The sequence below is a fragment of the Desmodus rotundus genome, chromosome 9 (genome assembly GCF_022682495.2).
Source record: "Desmodus rotundus isolate HL8 chromosome 9, HLdesRot8A.1, whole genome shotgun sequence".
NCBI classification, from domain to species: domain Eukaryota; kingdom Metazoa; phylum Chordata; class Mammalia; order Chiroptera; family Phyllostomidae; genus Desmodus; species Desmodus rotundus.
The window spans coordinates 39,191,260-39,216,062 of NC_071395.1; the positions used below are offsets into that span (position 1 = coordinate 39,191,260).

Consider the following 24,803-nt stretch of genomic DNA (forward strand, 5'->3'; position numbering starts at 1 on the left):
ACTCCTCCTCCACCCCCAGCCCCCTTGAGAACAGAGTCAGAGAGAAGGAGCCCAGGACTCTGGCTTCTAGTCTAAGGTTCTTTCCGTTGCACATTTCAGAAGTTTATAAAGTTACAAGCGAAGGGTACCTGTGGCGGGGAGCAACTTGAGGCCTTGCTAGAGAGGGTCTTTGAAACCACTGTAAGTAATCTTAATATTATTCAGGTGGATGATGATCCCCACTCAGCAGGGCAGGTTCAGACTGTACCAAGAGGCTAGAGAAACTGCTCAGGGTCCTCGGGGCTGGTGGCCTTTAGGACTCATTTAAAAAACACGAGTTGAGCACCTACTTTGTCAGTGCTCAGGAAACACTGAAGAACAAAGGTGGCACTTTGTGGCTAATGATGGACACAAGCCAGTGACTGGGCAGTGGTGACTTAGTGTGGCTGAGGTGCAATGAGGGCACCTGGCAATGAGGAAACTCGGAGGAGGCATCTGACGCAGCCTGGGGGCACCCAGAAAGGCTCCCTGGAGGAGAGGATGATGTAGCAAAGATCTGAAGAGTGAGTAGGAGTGAGAGAGGGAGAGTGAGCGAGTTGGGGGTGACATGGGGTACAGAGAGATTGCTCCTGGCGGAGGGAACAGCAAGTGCAAAGGCTGGGAGGAGAAGAAGAGAGTGGCTCATTCCAGAGACTGAAATTGGTCCAGTGATGATAGGGAAAAGCTAGTGTCTTCCCACTAGATCCCGTTGGCCAACAGGCAGCCTCGCTGCCGATCTGCCTCCTCCTTCAGCTCATCCCCGGTCCCCCTGGGGCTGCTGCCCGCCAGCCAGCTCAGAGCTGATCAGGTGTCAGAGCTGAGTGCACGGAGTTGCTGGTGCGAGCTGGTGGCCCAGCTGGAAGTGGGTAACCGGAGCCAGCAGTGAACACAGTGGCCTGGTGCTGGAGTCACTGGAGCTACAGGAGGTAGGAGAGAGAGGAGAGAAGGGAGGCCTGGGATGGGGGCTCCCTTTAGGACTTTGGGTTCCTTGCCCCTGAGCCCTGGTGTGTGGGGGAAAGGAGGGGCCGGTATATATTCCAGCCGCACTGAGGGGCTCCCCAGGCACCCTGACCAACACACATTCGTGCATGCACTTCTCAGCCTTGGTCTTGTCTAGGGTGTGTACCCTCTTTTCTTGCTGCTCAATAACCTGCCTGGCCCTCAGGCCCTGCTTATATATCATCACCTCTTCCAGGAAGCAGCTCCCTGGATGAGGGTGCTTCCCCTGCCCCAAGCCCACATATTCCCACCTGCTCAAGCAACCTGTGGAATCCTTTCTTGGGTCTCTTATTACACTCTTCTCTGGGTGTGATTGAATCCTTTAGACAGGGGCAAAGAAAAAGGATGAAGTGGGTGGTGAGTGAAGAGGTACACTGAGTGAATGGGGTAGATGGAAGGGATGAATGAATGGATGGTCAGTGGATGGAGGGGTGGGTAGATGAAAGAGTGAATGGATGGACTGGCAGATGGATGGATAGTTGAATAGAAAGTAAGTCAGTGGAAGGTGGATGACGATGAATGGTTGAGTAGATGGGTGGGTGGGTGTTGGATGTGTGTGTGAGTGCATAGCTGGGTGAATGGGTCGGTGGATGAGTTGGGTGGGTGGATGGCAGATGGTGGTTGCATGGTGAATGAGGCATGGTCGAAGGGTGCATGAAGGACCAAAAGAAGATGAGTTGGGCAGTTGAGTTGGTGCATGGATGTGTACGTGCTGCAGTAAGAAGATGGATACACAGGGGAGTGGGTAGGTGGAAGGAAGGATGGCTTAGAAAATCATGGGCAGGTCGACAGGTGAAAGACACACCTTCACAGAAATCCCGCTCAGACATAGGAAGGAATCCTGAGCCACACATCTAGCAAAACATTCCCTTCAAGTTATCCCTGCCTGACCTGCCTATTCCTACACAGGCATGGAACATGGAGCAGGCAAAGGTGCACAGACAGGTGTGCACACACACAGCGTGCTCGTGTGTGGAGATATGTGCATGTAACTGTCACCCAGCTTGAGTGACTTTCCCCCATGCTCTCACGCAGAAGCCAGGCTGGTGTAAGGGTACTTAGCTGCAAGGATGCTCTGACTAGCTGAGAAACATGCCTCTGTGCCAAGACCCTGAGCTCTGGGCCTGGCCCCCAAAGAGCCCTTTACTGTTCAGGATGACAGAACCGGCCCAGGCCCTTGGAGCTTGTGAAGCCATGGCTGGGGAAGAAGGGACCCAGCTAGGGCTGGGGGGGCCCAATTTGGTGAGTTAGGGCTTTGCCTATTGGTGAAAGGCCAAGCTGATAGGTAAAAACACGGGATTTTGAAACTGGGCTGTGAAGAATGACTGGGAGTTCACCAGAGAAGGAAAAAAGAAAGGCATTTTGGGTAGAAATAACTGCACAGTTAAAAGCTTGGAGACAGAAAAAGCTTGATCCGCTTGGGCCACCAGCGAAATGCATTTTTGAGCACCTACTCTTTACTAACCCTGTGCTACAGACCCCACTGAAAACTTACCGTGAGTTGGCAAGAGGGGATTATCTTCCTCACTTTAGGGGTGAAAGATGTGAAACTCAGAGAGGGCAAGTGACCTGCTGAAGGACACACAGCAGTGCAGAGATGGGGCATGTCTACGTCCTGCTCTAGGGGCCAGGATGGCCCAGGGAGGAGGAAGCGGTCCTTTGGAGGAGGGGAAGGCAGCTGACCCTCCTGCTTGCCAGGACTGATGTCCTTTACCCCCTGGCCTTTCCCAGGTGGCCTGGGTTGAGGAGAAACATCGGATGCTGGCCATGAAGACTCTCCGCGCTCGATTTAAGAAGTCAGAGGTGAGTCTGAGGACATTGAGATTCCTGCTGTCCCCCAACCTCAGGTTTCTGTCCCCTAGGGCCTTGCTGGTCCACAGGGCCTTTGGGTCTTTATCCCCTACCCATCAGATTCTTTCGGCAGCTTCCATATGACCATGGTCCTTTCTGTTCAAAACTCTTCCATAGTTCCTCACCTCCTACAGGTTCGAGTTTACCCCTTTAGCCTCTGGCCACCGCCCCTTCCTTTCCTCTCTACTACACCTTGCTGACCTGATGTCCCCACTGTTTCCTGTTCAAGCTTTCCAGCCACTGTACCTTTGCCCAGGCTGCTCCTCTACCTGGAATGCCCTCTCCCCAAATTGGTGCCTAACAAACCCTCCCCATCCCTCCCAATTTGGCTCCAATAAACACTCCTTCCAGCAGGTCTCTGTTCTCCCCAGTGGCAGTGGCCACTTGCGTTTCTGAGGGCTCACTTTCTTGGAGACTCTGATTCTTGCTTTTTTTGTAAATAGGTAAATTTTTAAAAAAATATACACATAAGGACAATTTCACATTCAAGGAGTGTAACTGATTTAAAAATACGATTCAGTCATTACCATATGTCTTTACTGTCACATATTAGATGCTTTTCCAAGTCACATTTAATTTTCAATATTTTATGTGATAAAGTTGCCAACTACCCTTGGGAAACCTTTAAAAAAGATTGTCTTTATTTATTTTTAGACAGAGGGGAAAAGGGAGGGAGAAAGAGAAACCTCTGTGTGCAAGAGATATGTCGATCAGTTGCCTCTCTCATGTCCCCAAGTGAGGACCAGGCCTGCAACCCAGGCATGTGCCCTGACTGGGAATTGAACTGGCGACCTTTCAGTTCACAGGCCTACACTCAATCCACTGAGCCACACCAGTCAGGGCAGGGAAATTTTTCTAAATTGAATTTATTGGGGTGACATAGGTTAGTAAAATTACATAAGTTTCAGGTGTACAAGTCTATAATACGTCATCTGCATATTATGTTGTACTCACCATGAGCTCTTGCTTTTGACTATTTATTCAGCAAACATTTGCATCAGGCACTGTTTTGGCACAGAACAAACAGCAATGCATAGGGCAGACAGAAATCCCTGCCCTCAGGAGCTGACAGTCGGGTGGGGGAGATGGACACAAGACAAGAAAAATGAGTGGAAAGGCATATTTCGTGCTATCAAGACAAAGCAAGCAAGGAAGGGGACTGGGAGTGTCTGGGGAAATGGTTGCAATTTTAAAGTGAGTTGTCAGCAGAAGCCTTGTCAAAAAGCTGATATTAAAGCACAGATCAGAAGGGAAAGAGGGAGGGACTTGTGTGTTTACTTGAAAAAACTGCGGTTTAGGCGAAGGGAATAACCAGTGCAAAGGCCCTGAGGTGGGGTCGAGCTGGCTTCCCTTGCAGCTGTATCTTGGACTGGGTACCCTCAGAGGGAAATGCTTCTTCTTCTGTCATCCCCATTCCCTCCTGCCCCCAACCCAGTCCCTGCCAATGTGGAGGCCAGTCCAGGGCACAGATTATGAGACCTAAGTGAGCATTTGCATCTAGAGTCACAGCGCCCCTTTGTGCTGGCCTCAATCAGGCTTGACTTCACACTTACAGCACAAAGAAACCAAGGTCCAGAGAGGTTAACTCACCTCTTCTGGTTGAAAAGCACACAAAGCAAAGTGGCAGCATCAGATTCGAACATGCCTGACTTCAGAGCCCTTAGTCTTTCCACCACATGATAGGGCCTCCCATTGGCAGTCATAGCCCAGAGCAATCAGAGAGGCTACCTGGAGGAGGCAGCTCTGGAGAGGAACCTTGAAGGACAGGGAAGATTTAGATAAGTGAAGTCACATAGGAGGATGGGGATCAGTGTGGGCAAAGGTTCAGAGGGTGGACTGGGCCTGGTTGATTTAAGGACATATGGGATTATGAACAGGTTCTTCTGGCTGTCGCAAAGATACTGAGGGACAGCTGAAGGCAGAGAGGGCCCAGCTGGAAGAGCCCTTGAGAGCCAGAGAAGGGGCCAGGGCCGCAAGCCTGGTTTTAAAGTTAGGTGGCTCTGAGTTTCAATCCTGTCCCTGACAAGCTGTGTGACTTTGGATCTGTTGCCGCCCATTCTGTGGCCTCCCTTGGTTTTCCAACTTACTTTATTTGACGTATTCTTGTGATTGATTGATTTCAACATTCCTTTTCATTTTAAAATTTATTTTCATTTTACTTTTAATTTTTAATTGAATGTCATTGAATTCATTTTTATTTCATTTATTTTTGTTTTTACATATTTGTATTCAAATACTATAAATAGCTTACCATGTGCTTTGCCGATGTTGGTGCATTTAATTCTCTTAATGAGGTAGTAGTAGCTTTTATTATCCCCACTTTATAGATGAGGAATGGAGGCCCAGAAAGGTTAAGGAATTTGCCCAAGGTCACACAGCTTAGAATTGAGACACCAGTCTTCCCCACGATTTGGGCTTTTTTGAGGGGGCAGGGGACTAGTGCATTGATTGAAAAGATAGAGAGGCCCCTGGCTGGCGTGACTCAGTAGATTGAGCACTGGACTGCGAAGCAAAGGGTGGCCGGTTTGATTCCCAGTCAGGGCACATGCCTGGGTTGTGGGCCAGGTCCCCAGGTGGGAGCGCACGAGAGGCAACCACACATTGATGTTTCTCTCCCTTTCTCCCTCCCTTCCCCTCTCTCTAAAAATAAATAAACAAAATCTTTAAAAAGAGAGAGAGAAGGAGAACAGAGAGAGAAATAGAAAGGAATTACCATATTTTTTGGACTATAAGACGCACTTTTCTACCCCCAAATTTGGGAGGAAAGGGGGGGGGGTGCGTCTTATAGTCCGATTGTAGCTTACCTGGCTCTGGGGTGCGGAGGTCAGTGGAGCGGGTCCCCCCCCCCCCCCCCCCCCCGCCCCCTACACAATGTGACGTGAGCTCAGCTTCAGGTACTGCGGAATGATCGTAAACTTTTTCTTCCAGTTTGGAATCAATTCCTAACTTAAATTTTTCACATTAGCCCCCAAGAATTTCTGAAGTTGTAGCCAGTGGTAAGCCAAACAAATAACTATTTAATTTCAAAAGCAGAATTATACTGAAATAAAATCTTTCAAAAAGTTTTGTGCAACTAAAAAAAAAAAGACTCCAAATTCCGGACGTGGGTGTTTTTCATAGGTGCGTGGCACAAAGTCAAGGGGGAGGGAGAAGGGGAGACTGGCAGGTATTAAAATGTCCAGAGCTGGGTATGAGGGTCTCTGGAGGTATCTGGTTGGGGGGGGGGGGGGGACAGTGTTTATTCCTGGTGGGAGGAGCCTGAGTTGGGCTGGGGGCTCTGGAGTAGTAGCTGGGAGGCCTAAGGGAGGAAGTTGGGGAGAAGCTTGTCCTGCATCCCCCCCGCCCCACAACACACACACAACACACACATCGGGCATGGCATCTGCCATCCCTCCCTCCACCTGCCCAGCTCCAGTTTCTCAGCAGACAGCAGGAGTCAGGTTCAGCCTTTGTTCAGCTCCCCAAGGGAAGAAAGCAAACACCCATGACTGCTGAGGTCCCACCTCACGTCTCAGCGGACCTTTTATTCCCCTCTTCCCAGCGCACACGGTCCAGCCCTCACACCTTTGCTCCCATCCTTCTCCGCTGCCAGCTGTGCCCTCCCGGTCCATTCTGCATGTCTAAAACCAGCCTCTTCTCCAAGGCCACAGCAGTGGGCCTCAGTGTTTCCATCCACCAAACAGGAGTTACCTGGAGCCGTGAGCCTGGTCTTCCGCTGGCCTGCTGCCCTTATTTCAGCTTTTAGAAAAATCCCACAAGAAAAAGATTGGGGTTTTAGAGACTCAGAGACTCCCGGTGCCTCAATTCTTCCTGGAAAATGTCTTTCTTTCTCTCATATTTACTCACCAGAGTCACCGTTTCTTTAATTCATTCAACAAACATTTATTAATTACCTGCTGTGTGCCAGGCCCTGTTTAGGTATTTGTTTGGCTTAATACTCTGCTCTTACCATCTTGAAATTCCTAATAACTTTTTAACAAGAGGCCCCACATTTTCCTTTTGCACTGGGTTCTGCAAAATCTATCCCCACCACCTGCTAGGGATATAGCAGTGACCATGATGGACCAGAATCCCTGTCCTGTGCAAATGACATTCTAGGGGAGAGACCAAGAAGAAACAGAATGGAAAAAAAAAAGAAGAAGAAGAAACATGTTTCGGAAGGTACACAGTGTGATGTCAGATGGTGCTAAGAGCAGTGGAGGAGAAGTAAGCCCTACTACGGGGCAGAGAGTGACAAGGGTGGTCAGAGCAGCTCTCCGAAGGGGTGTCTTCCAGGGCAGACAATAATGAAGGAATCAGCCACGTGGACCGTGGGGGAGGGATGGCACTCAGGTGGAGAGGACAGCAAGAGCAGAGACCTGGAGGGTGGACCAAGCTGTTTGTGGACCCAAAAGGAGGCCGCTGCAGTGGGATGGATTGGCCCAGGGGAAATAATGTAGGGGAGATGAGCTCAGGGAGTTGACAAGGGGGAATGTTTAGAGCAGGGGTGGGCACATTTTTCCTGTTAAGGGTCAGACAATAAATATTTTTGGCTTCTTCGACCCTCCAGCCTCAATTCTGCCATTGCAACTTGGGAGCAGTCATAGGCCGTCTTTATGGATGGGCATAGCTCTGTCCCAATAAACCTTTATGGACACCGAAATGTGAATTTCACATGCTTTTCACGTGTCACTAAAGTATTCTCTTGAGTTCTCCTCCCTGCCCAACCACTTAAAAGTGTAAAATCCATTCTGAGCTCTTGACCCTGACAAACCAAGCAAGGGTGGGATTTGGTTAAGGATCAATTTGTAGATTCCCTGCCTTAGAACTTCCTGGGCCTTGTGAGCAGTCTGCATTTTATGCTGAGAGAGGTCGCTGGAGCCTTTGGCACAGGAGAGATGCAGGCTACAGGAAGCTGGTGGACAAAGGACAAAGGGGATGAGGGCAAAAGCTGAGAGACCAGGGAGGGGGTATCCCCAGATGGAACCCTTGGTGATGGGCTGGACCATCGAGAAGGGGTGGACCTGAGGTAGTTTACAGCCAATGGGGTTGGCCTGGTAGATTGGGTGTGCAGGGAGAGAGAGGGGCCAGATAATGCCAAAACTTGGCTTCAGCCCCTGGGGGGCAGCGGTGCCCATGGTGCACTGTGAGGGCCTGTCCAGGAGGACAGGCCAAGGACAGTTGGAAATCCAAGGCCTGAGCCAGGAGGTCCATTTCAGTCTCCTCTTTGGACAAGCCAGCCCCTTGGGGTTGGAGCCAAAGGCTGTGCGCTCTGTTTCAGTGATTTAACCAAGCACTTACCGCCTTGCCTCCCCAGGATTCAGTGTTAGGTATGCACACAGGCACAAACATGTCTTTTTCTTTTTAACTTTTTGAATTTCTTTTTATTAATTCTATAGAGAGAGGGGAAGGGAGGGAGAAAGAGAGGGAGAGGGAAACAACGGTGTGAGAGACAAACCTCAGTCGGTTGCCTCTTGCACATGCCCTGATTGGGGACTGAACCCGTAACCCAGCATGTGCCCTGACCAAGAATCAAACCTGCGACCTTTCAGTTTGCGGGATGATGCCCAACCAACTGAGCCACCCTGACCAGGGCCAACCACATCTTTTTTTGATGAGTGAATTCATGTTTATGGTACATTTATTATCTGCTGGGCACTGTGCTGAGTGCTTTGCATAAAGTGCCTTGTGGCCCTCCAGTAACCCTCTGTGGTAGCTACTATTTACTGTGAAACCCATTTCCTAGATGAGGAAAGTGAAGACCAAAGCAGGTAAGTATCTTAGTGGAGTCACACAGGTAGTAGTACATGTGGGGGTGCAGAGGGTGTGACTCTGGTATCAAATTCAGGTCTATCAGACTACAGAGCCCCACTGGCAAATGAATGAATGGATGAAAGAGGGATGAATGAGTAAATGAATGGGGCAATGAATGAATGAGTGAAAGAATGCTGGGTGAGTGAGCCAGGATGTCAGGGCGGCAGTGGGAGGCTCTGTCTGTCCAGGGCTCAGGCGGAGAGTCACTTGCCACTCCCAGCCAGCTTGAAGGAGGTGGAGACCACGCAGGCAGGCTGGTCCATGGAGATCCAGTGGGCAGCCTGCAGGGACGAGGGAGCCAGGCCCCTTGGCAGCAGCCGCCTACTGGAAATCAGGTCAGGTCGGGCCAGGGCGGCACCATTCCCCTGTCCCACCCCCACACTCCCATTTCCGCCCAGCCCCCTCCCTGGCTCTCCCCACTACCTTCGGGGAGGGGCAAAAGGGAAGGGGTCAAGCGGGTAAGCGGGGAGGGAGGGGCAGCCTTGGGTTAGCACCACTATCGGGTCTGACCACCAAGCTGGGGCAGTGCCTGCCCCTCCCTCCGGCCCCTCTGGACGCCATGAAGCAGCTGTGTCTGTGCTCCGCCAACTCCTCTGCGGTAGGGCCGGAGGAGGGGCCTGGGAGCCGGGGGAGGGGGAGGGTTCAGGTCCTAACTCCAACCTCCCCCCTCCACCGCCACCCCTGGAAGAAGCTCTGGGAGGGGCAGAGGTTGGGGGGATGGATGGGGCTTTGGGGGAGACAGATGGGGACTTTGAGGACAGATGGGGACACAGGATAATTGAGAGGGCATTTGAAGGGACACTTTGGAAAACAGATTTGGATGGGGTCGTTGGCGGGATAGTTTGGATGCTGTTTTGGGGGATCATTTTTGGGAAAAGATACTGACATTTGGAGAACAAATTCAGAGGACGTTTGAGAGATTTTCGGGGGAGGACATTTTGGGGACAGATGATGAAGTCATTTGGGGGACAGTCTTGGAGAACACATCAAGAACTTGGGAAAGGCATTTTGGAATGCATTTCAGGCTATGGTTTTGGGGAACAGATCTTGGAGGACGTTTGGGTCACAGTTGTGGCATTTTAGGGGTGGTGGCAGGGTCAATGGCAGAGGACGGTTCTGAGGGACATTTAAAGGAACACTTTTAAGGGTTCCTATGGCAAGACTTAGGGCAGTTCAGAAAGATGTGTGGGTCAGTTTGGTGGGGCGATGTTGGGAAGGTGGCTGTTCACTAAGGGATAGGCTGGGGGCCTAGGTGTGGGGGACAATTTAAGGAAAGGTGCTGGGGGGCTTATCTGGGGTGGTTTAATGAGAGGATGCTGGCGATGGGTTTGGATGGACATTTGGGGCGAGGCTAGGGACAGATGCTGGGGGGGCACAGGCTGGGAGGACAATGGGGACCCCAGTCAGGACCACCTGACTTCCCAAACCCCCGCAGCTGCGGCTCAGCCCCACAGACCTCGGCTCCTGCCCGCCCTGTGGTCCCTGCCCCATCCCGAAGCCGGCAGCCAGAGTCAGGCGCCAGGCAAGTGCCCAGGGGTGGGCGGTGAGAGCCCAGAGCCCCTGCCAGGGGAAGTGGGAAGGGGGCAGCGGCTGCCTGGTCCCATGGTCCTCTGGGTGTGCCCCACAGAGCCAGGACTGGGGCAAAAGTGATGAGAGGCTGCTGCAGGCTGTGGAGAACAACGACGCCGCACGGGTGGCCTCCCTCATCGTCCGCAAGGGCCTGGTGCCCACGAAGCTGGACCCCGAGGGCAAGTCTGCGTGAGTGCCCATGCCTGGGGGTTATGATGGCTGAGGGGTAGTCATCCTGCGGCTGACCCTTTACTTCTGACTTCAAGGTTCCACCTGGCAGCTATGAGGGGTGCAGCCAGCTGTATGGAGGTGATGCTGGCACATGGTGCCAACGTCATGAGCACGGACGGTTCAGGTACTGCCCACCAGGCCCTGGGGAAGGGGGAGGAACTCAGACCAGGTGCACAGCCTGAGGGTCCAGCCAGGCCCTACTTCATGTCCTCGGTGTCTTGCTGAGAAAGAGGGGGCTCCTTTTAGTGCCCCCAGGGCGTCACAGGGTGTCAGGCTGTGGTGCCCAAGAACAGGGACCATTGCTGTCACCAAGCAAGGTGAGTCAACTTGTAGATGAGGAGTAGCTGGGACTCAGTTTGTGGTTGAGTCAGAGGAAGTAGCTGTAACAGAGGAGTATGTGAGCTTGAGAAGTATCTGGGGGCATGAGAATAAGAGTTTGGACAGGGTAACTGAGTTTGTGGAGTAGCTGGGGTTTAGAGGTAGCTGGAGCTCTGGGAATAGCTGGAATAGAAGGAGAATCTGAGTTTATGACTTAACTAGGGATCTGAGGGAATAACTGAGTTGGATTACATGGCCAAAAGAAGTAGTTGGGGCTCAGGGGGTAACTAGGCATGGGGCATAGCTGTGTCTGAAGCTTTAGGCAACAAACAGTGCCAGGATGTGTGGAGTAACTGCAAATTTGTCCAGTATCAAAGACAGGGACACAGCCGGCACACAGAATAGCAAGGGTGTATGGATTAGGTGTGACATCCAGGACAGCTGGATTCTGAGGGGCATGGCTAGCGCTTCGGTGTAGTTGAGCATACAGAATAGTTGGGGATATGGGAAGTAGCTGGGACCATAGGGCTGGAGTGTAATGGGGGTGGAGTGTAATGGAGATGAGGTTGTCTGGGACATAGACTAGCTGGGGCTTGGAGAGTCTCTGACCATAGGGAGTAGCATGGTTTTGAGAAGTACCTGGGTTTAGGGACTTGCTACACACAGGGAAACTGAATCATCACAAATAATTGACACAAGTTGGGGGGCAGCCAGAGCTTCCTGAATATGGGGAACCCTAGTAAATCCTCTCTCCTTTTCAGGTTACAATGCCCTTCACCTGGCCGCCAAGTATGGGCACCCACAGTGCTTGAAGCAACTGCTACAGGTCATTTCCTTTCTTGTCTCAGATACTCCCTTCCCCTCACTACTCCTGAGTTACAGCAATTCCATGAAGCCCATGTACTCCCTGAATCCTAGCTATTCCTTGGCCCCTTTCACTCCCGAGCTACTTCTTCCTGAGTGTCCAGATACTTCCTGCATACGAGATATACCCCCAATACCAGGTATTTCCCGAGCTCCACTTTCTCCCAAGCCCTAGGCACTTTCTTGACCACAGGTACTCTTAGAGCTCCCATCTCCTCCCCAAACCCTCAGCTGCTTCTGAGCTCCTCGCTATTCCCTTTCTCTCACCAACTTTTATGAAAACAAAGAGTCGCTCAGGGGCCCATGCGGAGACAGGCTCCACAGAGCAGGTGAGTGGTAGAGGAGGAAAGGGTGAGTCAAGGAGCCTGAAATACAGCAGAGCCAAGGACAGGCAGTTCCTACAGAAACCAGCAGTGAAGAGGAATGGCTCCTCAAATGTCCTGGCCCACCCTCTCCCCAGGCATCTTGTGTGGTGGATATTGTGGACAGCAGCGGGTGGACAGCTCTGCACCATGCAGGTCAGTACACCCAGCCTTGCCCGGCCCACCAGGGCCCAGAGGCACTAGGCTTGGGGCTTATTCTTCCCGGGGCTCTGGGAACCTTCCTTCTCCTTCCTTCTTGCTGAGCACCTACTGTGTGCCAGGTGCTGGGCCTCAGTGACCCTTTGAGCCACAGACAATGATCCCCTTGGACAGACAAGGTGATTGAGGTTCACTCACAAAAAAGTAGGGAGGACCTAAGCCGTCTGACCCCAAAGGCCAGCCTACTGTATGCCAGGCCTGGGGAAGGATGATGGGGGTTGGGGGATGACCAGAGTGTAATTTTCTTGGAGGAAACCTAGGGAATCTCAGGAAGGCCAAAGGTCCGTGTATCCTTACAGTCATCAAATTCAAACTCTTTCCCTGAGGGAGGGGAAGGGACCTACCCTCTTGATCTAGAACTCAGCCCTACCTCTGTGCACTATGCCCATGACATTCTGGAATAACTTTAACTGATGACTCTGGAAACGTTCGTCCTCTGGGGAACACAATACATTTGGGCCTACTTTAGAGTTTTATTCCCTGTGGTGGTAGTATGCTGCCACCTAGTGGTGGCAATGCCTTAAGTCACACTATGGAAGCTCATTGGTTTTTTTCATTCAGTAAATCTCAAAACCTACTATGTACCACGTTTTGTTCTAAGCATTACGATTGTAGCAGCAAACAAAATCCTGTACACCCTCGGGCACACAGCAGGCATCACAGTTTGTTGACTTGTCCAGCGACACCTCCCAGCAGAAAGCCCTCCCACCCATTTTTCATCCATCCCATCTCCCACATCAGCCTCACCCAGCTTCCAACCCAGAACCCTTATCCTTGCAGTGACCGCTACCCTCCCTCTTTAACCTTCAAAGCGGAAGTCAGGTCAAACCTCGAGAGGCCTGTCCAACCTGAGCTGAAGTCTCATCCCTCTGGTATACACTAATGCTCTCTGTGTGAGGGTTTTGTACATAGTAGGTACACGGTAAGTGCTAGGTGAATCAAGGAGGGGCATACGTGAAAATCAGCTCAAAGTTCTACTCTAAGAGAGAACCACAGTGGAATGTGGAAAGCGCTTGGAACTGGGAGTTAGCAGACCTGGGTCCTAATCGGGGCTCTGCCTCCGACCCCTCTGGGTGACCATGGACCTGACTGGGCCTCAGTTTCCTTGCCTGTAAAATAGGACTTATACTTTTTTTTATTGATCTTTCAGGGGAGGTGGGAGTTTCTCACAAAATAAAAGATAAGACTCACACCCAGACAAAAGGCTCCCAGAAAATGCCTAAGCTTTACCCTCCCTACCCCCCCCCTTTTCTCTTTTTCCAGTGGCTGGTGGCTGCATCTCTTCCTCAGAAATGCTCTGCTCCTTCAAGGCGCATCTGAATCCCCGAGACCGGGTGAGCCTCTGGGATCTTCTGGGGAGAGATGCTGTACTTGACAGATACTGCCGCCACAGGACAGTATCCCAGGCGCCCTTTGAAAAGTGTGGAAAAGTTTCAGGTGGAGCTCAGGGACAGTTATATAGGCTTCCCGGCCTGCCGGGCTGGTCTCTGATGTTTCATTCCCACACCAACTCCCGCCAGTTGGGAACCACTCCCCTCCTCATAGCAGCTCAGATGTGCCACACAGATCTGTGCCGCCTCCTCCTGCAGCACGGGGCTGCCGTGAACGACCAGGACCTGCAGGGCAGGTGAGCGCCTCTCCCAGCCATTCCGTTGTGTGCTGTGTAACACTGTGAAGCCTTTTAGCCTCTCTGGTTGGGGGACCTAGGTGACCTCCTCCCTCAAGCCACTCCGGGTGTTGAGGGAGGTGTAGGGATTCGAGGCTGTCCTTACCCTCTCAGCAGCCCCCTCTCCTGGTAGGACGGCCCTCATGCTGGCCTGTGAGGGGGCCAGCCCTGAAACGGTGGAGGTGCTGCTTCAGGGAGGGGCTCAACCAGGCATCACCGACGCGCTGGGCCAGGACGCTACTCACTATGGCACCCTGGCAGGGGACAAACTTATCCTGCACCTCCTGCAGGAGGCGGCCCAGCGCCCGTCACCACCCAGCGGTATGCAAGCCCCACCTCTAAGCAATGTCAGGCACACTCCTTCTAGGCAGTTTCTTGCTACCCCTTCCCCCCCGCTGGCTAGTTTCAAGCTATCCCTATATGCTACATTATGGGGGGTTTTATGGCTCCAAGATCCTGCTCCAGTCAGTTTCGAGGAGCACCAGAGCTTTTAGAATAGTCTAGGGGTCCACTGTACCTTCTTGCATCATCTTTGTTCTTGGATCTTTGCCTTTTCTAAGAATTGGCATCTCACTTGCCCCATCCCAGAGCTGCCACTGTCCTCTCTTTTTGAGGGTTTCAAGGCCCCTCCTGTCAGCATTATGCCAAAGTAGTTGATTCCCAGCTTAAAAGTTCTGAGTCTTGGGGTATCAGGAGCCACCCCCATAAAGTCCCCTGGGTTCACTGATGCCCTTCCTAGGGTGGGGAATGGAGTCCCTAGAACACAGTGCCTGACCCTACTTGTCTTTCTCCCCTGCCCTCCTAGAGGATGACTCAGGCGAGGCCTCATCTCAGGTATGGACCACTAAGCGGTGGGTGAGCCCCCCTCCTTATGCACACACTACCTTCCCCTTGCCCCAAGCTCTGTGGGAAGAGAAGGAAGAGATGGACCCCTGCTTCAGGGTTAGGACTTGAAAGGACCTTTTTGGGAAGAATGCTACCTTCAGGGTACTTTGCCACCAAGTGGCAGCATAACTCCTAGAACTCGTGAGAACGTGGGAGGGATGGGGTCAAATCATGGGACAGGGTAGGGGTGGTGAGGGGCACTGAGATTCCTGAGGGCTGATGGAGTCAGGTAAGGAGGCAGGTCTGGCCTCTTTCCCGCTCCCAGCATGCAGCACCTTAGTTCCACAGGGAAAGGACAATTGGAGACAGTCTGGTCTAGCTGGAGAAAGTCCCAAGACCTGGAAGGGATGAGAAGGTAAAGCATGAGATCTGGAGCTCTCAGAGAACATGGTCTTATCCCCTTTCACGCTGGGATAAGTGAGGAGCAGCAGGAGCAGGGACTTGCTCAGGATCACGCAGGAAGGGAGGCCGGAGTTGGGGCTGGGAACAGGTAGTGGGCTGCGTGGGCTAATTGAGCCGAGCGGCAGGCTGGCATGTTTCCTGTGTGTTCCTTCGCTCCCTCCCACCAGAACTCCGTGTCCAGCCACGAGAAGCGAGGGGCTCCCAAGAAACGGAAGGCGCCTCAGCCCCCTGCCAGCATCCCTGTGCCGGTGAGAGATCCCTGGCAATGGAGGAGAGTGAGGGGCCCCCGGGGGCAGGAATAGGGGGAGGAGGCTCCTGCTCAAATATGCGGTGGGACAGCCCTTGAGCCTCATGTAAAAGTGGGTGCTGGGGTTGGGGGAGCAGGATGATCGCGATGCCTATGAGGAGATTGTGAGGCTGCGGCAGGAGAGGGGCCGCCTGCTTCAGAAGATCCGGGGCCTGGAGCAGCACCAGGAACGGAGGAAGCAGGAGGTGAGGAGCAGCAGGGACACAGGTGTGGCGCTCAGACTGGGGTGGGGTGCAATTCTGGGGAGAAAACTGCTCCTACCTCTCCACCCTCACCTCCTCCCTCTCTTCCTCTACTCATTCTGCTTTAGCATCATAGGCCTCCTCACTGTTCCTCCAACACCCCAGGCACGATCCTGCCTCAGGGCCTTTGCATGTGCTGTTCCCTTTGCCTGGAGCACTCGTCTCTCAGATCTCTCCGTGGCTCCCTCTCTTACCTCCTTCAGGTCTTTGCTCAAAGACTCCCTGTCAAAGATGCTTTTCCTGCCCACTGTATTTAAAATTGCAACACTCTTTTCCATTCACTTCCCAGTTCCCTTTATTTTTATGTAAAGTGCTTACTGCTGTTGGACATACTACATATTTTATTCATGTTCACCCATTTGATTGTAAGCCTACAAGGGAAGGCATAGTTAATGGTGCCTGGCTCACAGTAGATGTTCAACAAATATTTATAGGATGGACAAATATTTGAGTGAGTGAACGAATGAACGAATGAATGAATTAGTGGCCAAAAACAGGGTCTGGCACAAAGTAGGCACTCAATTAGTACTGTATTTTTTGGACTATAAGACACACCAGACCATAAGACATACCCAGGTTTTAGAAGAGGAAAATAGGAAAAAACCCGCTCCACCGCTGCAGCCACTGCCCCCCCACCCCGCCAAGCGAGCCAGGTATTCTACATTCGGACTATAAGATGCACCCCCATTTTCCTCTCAAATTTGGGGGGTTGCGTCTCATAGTCTGAAAAACACAGTACTTAGTAGTGAATGGGTGAATGGGCAGGCAGAGCAGCTCTGGGTGTGCAGTAGGTGCACAGTGGGTGTCTGGTTGGGATGGAGGGCTACTAAGCAGGACGTGGGCCAGGGAGGCCCCCAGCCCAGATCCAAGTCCTGTCCCCCTTTCTTTCATAAGCTGCCAGAGGCGGAAGCCAGCTCCCTTCACAGCCTGGAGAGGCAGGTGGGTAGAAGGTCAGGGGAGAACCGGCTTCCCAGCTGCCCCCTGTTTCTTCCTGGAGGCTGAGCCTCTACCACCCTCCTCCAGGTGCAAGAGCTACAGCAGCTGCTGGCCGAGAAGCAGGAGGAGAAGGAGAGTTTGGGAAGGGAGGTGGAAAGTTTGCAAAGTCGGCTGTCCCTGCTGGAGGTGGGCTGGGTAGAGAGTGGGGGCGGGGCCTCCAGGGGAAGGTCCTCTCAAATCAGTTTCGTGACAACCATGCTAATACACATACAGTCTCACAAGCAACAAACATACAAATACAACCACACACATAATGGGCATTTCCCAACACACGATCCCACATGCTCACATACACACAGAGATGGACAAGCATGCTCCTAGCATGTAGTCTTGCACATACAACAGGCAAACGGACAACAGGCAATCCACAAAAACACAATCACACTGCTCACAAATACATGCACACAACAAACACTTCTCATTCAATAACACAGATGATACACCCACAAATGCACATATATATATAGTTCTCAAAGTACGTAAGCACACAGTCATATTCATACATACGCTCAAAACGCAGCCACGCTAAAACACACAACAGACTCAAACACAAGTGCAGAATCGCACACTATCACAGGAAGTCGCACAGGAGAGGCGGGGCCGCCGCATAGGAGCACGCAGGCGCTGCACACATGTGCTCACTGCAGGACGCAGCCTCATGCCCCGCAGACATGCCCTCTCGAGGGTGCGCCCCACCGCCCCTCCCTCAGTCCCAGTGTCCAGGCTGCATGTACGGCCCTGTTGTTGGGGTTATGGTCACACACCCAGGCAGTGATTGGGCCATTTACTAGTCTTTCTGGGAGCCCAACATAGTCCCAGGCACATAGTAGGTACTCAGTTAATATTTGTGAGTCAAACAGACCCCTGAACAGCTCTGTCCACTCTAGATTCCTGGGGGGACAAGGGGTTGGGAGGGGGCAGGACTAAAGCCAGACATTGGGCCCCCCTCCAGAATGAGCGGGAGAACACCAGCTACGATGTGGCCACCCTGCAAGATGAGGAGGGCGAGCTGTCCGACTTGCCAGGTGAGCCCCTACCTTGTCCTCCCCCCAGGCACTCTCCCCCCGCCCCACCTGGTCCCTGGGGCCCCAGGGGATGGCATTTTTACCTACAGGCATGGGGAGAGTTGGAAGCTGAAAGGAAGGTTGGCCCTCACTTGCTTTTTATTTCACATGCCCCGGGGGCCCCAAAGCACAGCTCCAGACCCCAGCTTCCATTCCCTGTGGCTTGGAACCCCAGGGTCTGACTCCGTGCCCCTGCCAGGGGCCCAGACGCTGCTCTCCAAGCAGCTAAGCCCGTCAGCCCAGGAGCTCTTGGCCTCGCTGCAGGAACAGGTGGATGCCCTCACCAGACAAAACCAGGAGCTTATGGAGAAGGTTCAGGTGGGGAAACTGAGGCCTGGGGTACTGGACTGGGGACAGATCTGAGGGATTGTTCCCCAGGGTTTTGGGGTGGACACACATGGCTGAGCCCACGGGTGGGGAAGGTGGCAAGACTGCCCTGTGCCCCCACAGCCACTTCAGTTCCCTCTGGCTCCCACCCCACCCCCACCCAGATCCTGGAGAGCTTTGAGAAGGATGAAATGGAGGCAAATGGTTCAGCTGAGGTCGTCCCCCTGGCCCTCTATGACTCCCTGCGGGCTGAATTTGACAAGCTGCGCAGGCAGCACGCTGAGGCTGTGCAGGCACTGGAGCAGCGGGAAGTACAATGGACCCCTAGAAAAGAGAAGGTGGCCCCTGAGGAGTGCAAGACCACCCGAAATGGGCCAACAGAAATGGAGCTCAATGGCTCTGTGGCTCCAGAAAACAAAGTTAACGGAGCTGAGACCACAGACGAGGAGGCTGCAGAAGTTGAAACCACAGAAACCAGGACTTTGGAAGCAGCATCCACAGGGACTGAGGCCACGGAAACAAAACCTATGGACACTCAAGCCGTGGAAACAGAGGGTGCAGGAGCCAAGGCCCTGGATACAAAGGCCATAGGGGCTGAGGTCACAGAAATGGAAGATCTAGAAGGAGGAAACCTGGAAACACAGGCCACAGGAGCAGAGGCCACAAATAGGAAAGCAGAGGAACCAGAAATCAAGGCCAATGGAGAGGATGCTGTGGAAGGAGAGCTCACAGGCACAGAGACCATGGACATAGAGGCCACCACTCCTAGGATCCCCACGGGCCCCGTCCTATACCCTGGTGCTGCCGAGGCCTCCGAAAAGCTACAAACTGAGCTGGAGATGAGGATTCGTGGCTTGGAGGAGGCACTCTGGCAGCGGGAGCGGGAGGCAGCCACCGAGCTGGAGGCAGCCCGTGGCAAGTGCGAGGCTGCAGAGGTGGAGTCGGACCGGCTGCGAGAGCGGGTATGTGAGGCTGAGGGTGGTGGGGCTGGTGGTGGAGGCAGCAGTGACACGGTTCAGCTTCGGGCAGCCTTGGAGCAGGCCCGGGAGGATCTCCGGGACCGGGACTCCCGTCTTCGGGAGCTGGAGGCCACCTCGGCCTGGCTGGATGAGGCCCGGGCCGGCAGGCTGCTTGCCGAGGAAGAGGCTCGGGGCCTGCGGGCAGAGCTGGCCCAGCGGGAGGAAGTTCGGCTGGAGCAAATCCGGGAGCTGGAGGTGCTACGGAAGCAGCTGACCACCGCCAAGGCTGCTGAGGAACAGCAGCGGGCAGCAGCTGCTGAGCTGGGCCAAGCTCGGGATGCAGCTGAGGCCCAGGCTGCTGCGCTGGCCGCTGCCTGCGAGGAGGCTCGGCAGGGCCTGGCAGAGCTGCGCGAGGCCTCAGAGGTTCTCCGCCAGTCAGCAGTGCCAGTCTCTGAGCATCACCGGCTGCAGGAGGAGGCCCTGGAGCTGAGGGGCCGGGCGGCCAGCCTGGAGCAGGAGGTGGTGGCCACGGGCAAGGAGGCTGCCCGTCTGCGGGCTGAGCTGGAACGGGAGCGTGTGGGCAGCGTGGCCCGCTTGGAGCACGAGCGCATAGTGGGTACACTTCAGGCCGAAGTGACCCGGCTGGAGGGGCAGCTAGAGGAGCTAGGACGCCGGCACGAGAAGACCAGCGCCGAGGTCTTCCAGGTGAGTTTGGCCAGGCCCCCACCAGGCACACCCGGCAGCTGTTCGGTCATCTGTTTTAACCCTGCAGCCGAGAGCTCTCCCAATTCCAAAGATTTCAGTCCTGCATATGCTTACCCCTGCCAGTGGCTCCAGGTTACTTTTGACCCTGCAGCCGTTCTGATCTGAAGGTTTCTTCTTGCATTTGCTTCTTTTTTCCTTTCCTTTTGTGTGTGTTTTCTTCTTTAAAGCCCTTTGGCCATCTCGACCTCATCATTTTTTCTAACGGTTAGCATTTTGGGGAATACATTTATAAAACCTGTTTGTACCCCAAAGTCACAGAGGAATTCTCATAGGTTTTCTTCTATTTTTTTTTAAGATTTTATTTATTAACTTTTAGAGAGAAGGGTAGGGAGGGAGAAAGAGAGGGAAAGAATCATCGATGTGCAAGAGAAACGTCAATTGGTTGCCTCTTGCACGCCCCCGACAGGGACATGGCCCACAACCCAGGCACGTGCCACTGGTTAGTGCAGTTATATAGGCCGCAGGCGTACAAGTGTGTAATTATATTGTGTGTTCATCACCCCAAGTTCATTTTTTAAAAACTTTTCAAAAAGATTTTATTTATCTATTTAGAAAGAGGGGAAGGGAGGGGTAGAGAGAGAGAGAGAGAAACATCCATGTGTGTGAGTAACGTAGATCAGTCACCTCTCACACACGCCCCAACCGGGTACTGGAACCCGCCGCCCCGGCAGGAGCCCTGACCGGAGCTGAACCAGTGACCTTTCACTTTGCTCAGTCAACTGAGCCACGCCGGTCAGAGCCCCAGGTTCGTTCTTTCTTCACAAGCAGCGGATCAGGGGTTTTCCCCTGATGTTTTTACCAAATGTCCGTTTTCTCTGCTGGTCAGAATGGTTCTATGGTTTTTCTCCAGCTGCCTCTTTGGAGATTGTCATTTCACTTACGATGATTTTGATGCTTCAGCCCATTTTGGAAGAGAACGTCCTGCACAGGGATCTTTGATCTCATTTCGAACCCCATAGATTTTGATGCTGAGTTGTTTTTTTAAACCCAGGGAATAATATTTATTTTGTCCTTGATAGTGGACATTTTGACTCCACCTTCTTTCTTAAATTAAAAGACAAAACAAAACTGGGAGCTGTTTTAGCAAATATATAAAGAAGAAGCTACATTCATCGCTTGTCAGGAAAGCATTTTCCTCTCTGAGCTTGTTTACTCACCCATGTAATGGAGGCTGTAATAGTTCCTAATCCTCACATGGAAAATAAGTGCTTTAATTTTCGTTAGCTACTTAGGACAGTGACGGTACAAGCAATCAGTAAATGACAGAATGGTTATTTTTCCAAGAACACCCCCTTTGAAACCAGCCGGGCCCTTGACCCCAGCCCAGCCTGAGTATGGCCGTCTGCCTGGACGCCCTCGCAGGTTTCACCTTGCTCACGATCACTTGTTTTTCAGGTAAACTTTACGAGTCTGGTTGGATGTATCAATCCGTTTAGGATGTATCTAAGTTGTTCGTATGTGACCAATCTATACTCATTGTAACATCTAATTAGTGTCCACTTTTTCCTGGAGCTGCTATTTCTATAAAGGCCAGTGTTACCCGCCCCCCCCCCCCGCCCCCCTCAGTTTTTGCAAATCTGACATTGCTCTCTGACCTTGATCTTTTTGTGAAAAGGCAGTCATCAATTTTCGGACATCTGTTCAGTTTTCATCCAAATTCTTCTGTTTTTCTTTCATTTTATAAGAAGTCTACCTTCAGCCACTGGCAGAGGAAAGAACATTAGTGGTAATAATAATAATAGTAATATCAGTAACTCAAATGGAGCAGTTGCTGTGTGCCAGGTGCTGTAATAAGTGTATTCCATGTATTTGCTCATTTTATCCTCACAACCACCCTGTGAAGTAGGGGGCTGTTGTTATCCTCATTTTACATATGAGGAAACTGAGGCACAGAGAGGTTAAGTCACTTGTCTGAGGCCACACAGCTAGCAGAGCAGAGGTGTTTGGCAGGGTCAGAATGTTCGTGGTGCCCTGGGGAATTCAGAACTTCCTGAGTGAAACTCCTTAAGGTCAAAATGGGCTTGAGTGTCCTCAGGTCAAAATAGAGGTCCAGAGGACCTCTAGGGTCCAGACATCTTTGGGGTCCACGTGTCCTCAGGGTCACACATTGGCTTGGGCCACAGGTGCAGCGCGAGGCACTATTCATGAAGAGTGAACGGCATGCAGCTGAGGCCCAGCTGGCCACGGCAGAGCAGCAGCTACGGGGACTGCGCACCGAGGCGGAGAAAGCACGCCAGGCCCAGAGCCGCGCCCAGGAGGCCTTGGACAGGGCCAAAGAGAAGGACAAGAAGGTGGGTCCCCTTTTCCTATACTTAGTCAGGGCCCCCACTCAACAGAGGTTATGGGGAATCTAAGAATGTCCCAGCTAAAGGGTACTGGGAAATGAGCCCATTTTCCAGGTAGGAGACTGAGGCAAGGAAAAGGGAGGGGTCAACTCAGACATGTAGGCAGGCTGCTGTTCCAATTACTAATTACTGCCATAGTAACATTTATTGAGTGCTTATCGCATGCTGGGCCCTGCGCTGTACGTTTAACTTGGAGTAATGCATTCAATCCTCACATTAAGTTCCAATTAAATTGGTGCTTTTATTATCCCCATTTGAAGCAACTGAGGCACAGAGATGTGAAGCCACTTGCCCAAGGTCATGTAGCCATGCAGTGGTTCCTCCAGGGTTCAAACCCAAGTTCCCAAGTTCTTTTCTTTTTAAAGATTTTATTTATTTATTTCTAGAGAGAGGGGAAGGGAGGAGAAAGAGAGGGAGAGAAACATCGATGTGTGAGAGATACATCGATCCATTGTCTCTCGCACACCCCTAACCAGGGACCTAACCCACAAACCAGGCACGTGCCCTGACTGGGAATCGAACTGGCAACCTTTTAGTTCGCAGGCCAGCACTTAATCCACTGAGCCACACCAGCCAGGGCCCAAGTTCTTTTCTTAAATAGTAAGAATAATGATAACAGAGGCCTCTGGGTATTGACTCAGCTATTTTTTTCACTCACCATCGCTTTTAACCTCACAACCCAAAGAACAGAAGGCATATGTATCTCACCTTGTAGATGAGCAAATTGAGGCTCTGAGAGGCAAAGTGAATAGCTCAAAGTCCCACAGCATGTCACTGGACAGTGGATGTGACCCTTAGAGCCCCAGGCGCTTTAGTGCAAAGAGTCACCCAGACACAACCTGCTGTGTGACCTTGGATAAGTCATTTGACCTTTCTGAGCGCCCGTTTCTACCTCTGTAAGGTGAAGATAAAATTGTGGTAGGGGTTATGCTTTACTTGTAGCAGGGTTCCTCATTCTTAGCACTAGTGACATTCAGGGTAGTCACTCTCTGGGGGGCGTGGGTTGTTGAACAGCATCCCCGACCCCACCCACTTGATTCCAGGAGCACCCCCACACATTGCCGGGTGTCCTCTGGAGGCAGAATGGCCTGTGACTGAGAACCTCTGATCTGCAGGAATAGTAATAAAGCTCAGTATTGATTGAGTGCCAAGCAGTTTAAACTTAATCACCACTCAGAATCAGTTAACTTATGAGAACCATGGTTCTTCTTACCTCACAGATGAGGAAACTGGCTAGAGAGGGACCCAAACCCAGGCTTTCTGACACAGCCCCACCAGGCTGACTGCCCCCCGCCCAGTTCCATCAGTCTTCCCTTTCCGGAGACTCCGAGAGGCGTGTGGCAGGGTCAGCTTTTACTGTGAAGGGCCCCAATAGGCAGTGTTATTAGCTCAGGTCTGCCATTGCAGCAGGAGCCACCCATAAAAAGAACACGAGTGGGCGTGGCCACACACCAACAAAATTTTATGTATGAACATGGAAATGTGAATTTGATCTAATTTTCACGTTCCACAAAATAACATTCTCCTTTTGACTTTTAATCCCCCAACCATTAGGCCACGGGCCAGAGTTTGCTGGCCTCTAGGATGTTCCCTTGCAAGCCTCTGTCCCACCTTTGTTACCGCTGCTATCCCAGCCCAGGGCTCAGGGCAACCAGGGGGCCGCTGACACCTCCCACTCCCACCCCAGATCACAGAGCTCTCCAAGGAGGTCTTCAGTCTTAAGGAAGCGCTGAAGCGCCAGCCAGCGGCCCCGGGCAGCCCCGAGGTGGAGGCCCTCCGTGGGCAGGTGAACGCTCTCCAGGGGCAGCTGGAGGTGAGAGCTGCCCTGAGCGCACACAGAGAGCCCGGAGGGGGGTGGGCACAGGACCCCGGGGCCAATGTGCCAGGCGTGGAAGGAAAATGTTACAATATTTTGTCAGCCGGCACTGTCACACCGGTCCATGCCATCAAAGTAGGGGCTCAGGGTGCAAAGGGGATAGTTCGGCGTCTTGGGGGGGTGTTGCTTCTCTGAGTGCTCCTCCACTGTGTACACAGGAAGCTGCCAGGGACCACAGCGCGGTGGTGGCCTTGTATAGGAGCCACCTCCTGTATGCCATTCAGGTGAGTCAGCCCTGGCTCTGGCTGTACCACTGGCTGCTCTCGGCCCTCTGTTTCCCCATCTGTACAGTGGCGGGGCACCCAGGTCTCCCTCTGCTCCCCCCACCCCAGGGCCAGATGGATGAAGACGTGCAGCGGATTCTGAGCCAGATCCTACAGATGCAAAGGCTCCAGGCTCAGGGGCGCTAAGCCTCGGAGCACTGGCCCCTGCCGCCAGGCCCTGCACGGGGGACGGGGCCACTGGGGCTCAGGCACTGATTTCTGAACTCGGAGATCGGCCTGCCCCTCCCGACTGTCCCTGGCTGGCTGTTCATCACTCAGGCCCTGACCATGCCCCGCCCCCATCAGAGAATCTGTGAGTCCCCTCTCTTACACCTGTCGCCAGATGGCCACCCCAGGAATAAAACTCATGGAGCAGAGAAAAGCGTGTGGCCTGATTGCTGGGCTCCCACTGCAAGGAGGGGAGGGAGTGCTCAGAGCAGATCTTAAAGATTAGGGTGAGGAGAGTGAGGCACTGCCCTCCT

At 52.7% G+C, this 24,803-nt stretch overlaps 1 protein-coding gene across 4 annotated transcripts; it reads left to right on the top strand.

Moving 5' to 3' along the window:
* The first annotated feature begins 15 nt into the window (after window positions 1–15).
* ANKRD24 (ankyrin repeat domain 24) lies at window positions 16–24,680 on the top strand. 4 transcript variants are annotated; one of them, XM_053912058.1, is made up of 22 exons: window positions 16–944; window positions 2,749–2,820; window positions 10,097–10,183; window positions 10,289–10,419; window positions 10,497–10,585; window positions 11,541–11,605; window positions 12,104–12,161; window positions 13,488–13,558; window positions 13,745–13,851; window positions 14,024–14,211; window positions 14,696–14,724; window positions 15,345–15,425; window positions 15,562–15,669; window positions 16,621–16,665; window positions 16,750–16,848; window positions 17,675–17,747; window positions 17,962–18,104; window positions 18,278–19,777; window positions 21,961–22,128; window positions 23,870–23,995; window positions 24,217–24,282; window positions 24,391–24,680. In XM_053912058.1, exons 2-22 carry the CDS (start codon window positions 2,776–2,778, stop codon window positions 24,466–24,468), a joined length of 3,357 nt encoding a protein of 1,118 aa, XP_053768033.1. In that variant the 5' UTR covers window positions 16–944; window positions 2,749–2,775; the 3' UTR covers window positions 24,469–24,680. The 4 variants fall into 4 exon arrangements, with proteins under 4 accessions (XP_053768033.1, XP_053768034.1, XP_053768035.1 ...); XM_053912059.1 differs by lacking the exons at window positions 16–944; window positions 2,749–2,820 and adding an exon at window positions 9,123–9,259; XM_053912060.1 differs by lacking the exons at window positions 16–944; window positions 2,749–2,820; window positions 10,097–10,183 and adding an exon at window positions 9,123–9,259.
* The last annotated feature ends 123 nt before the right edge of the window (window positions 24,681–24,803 follow it).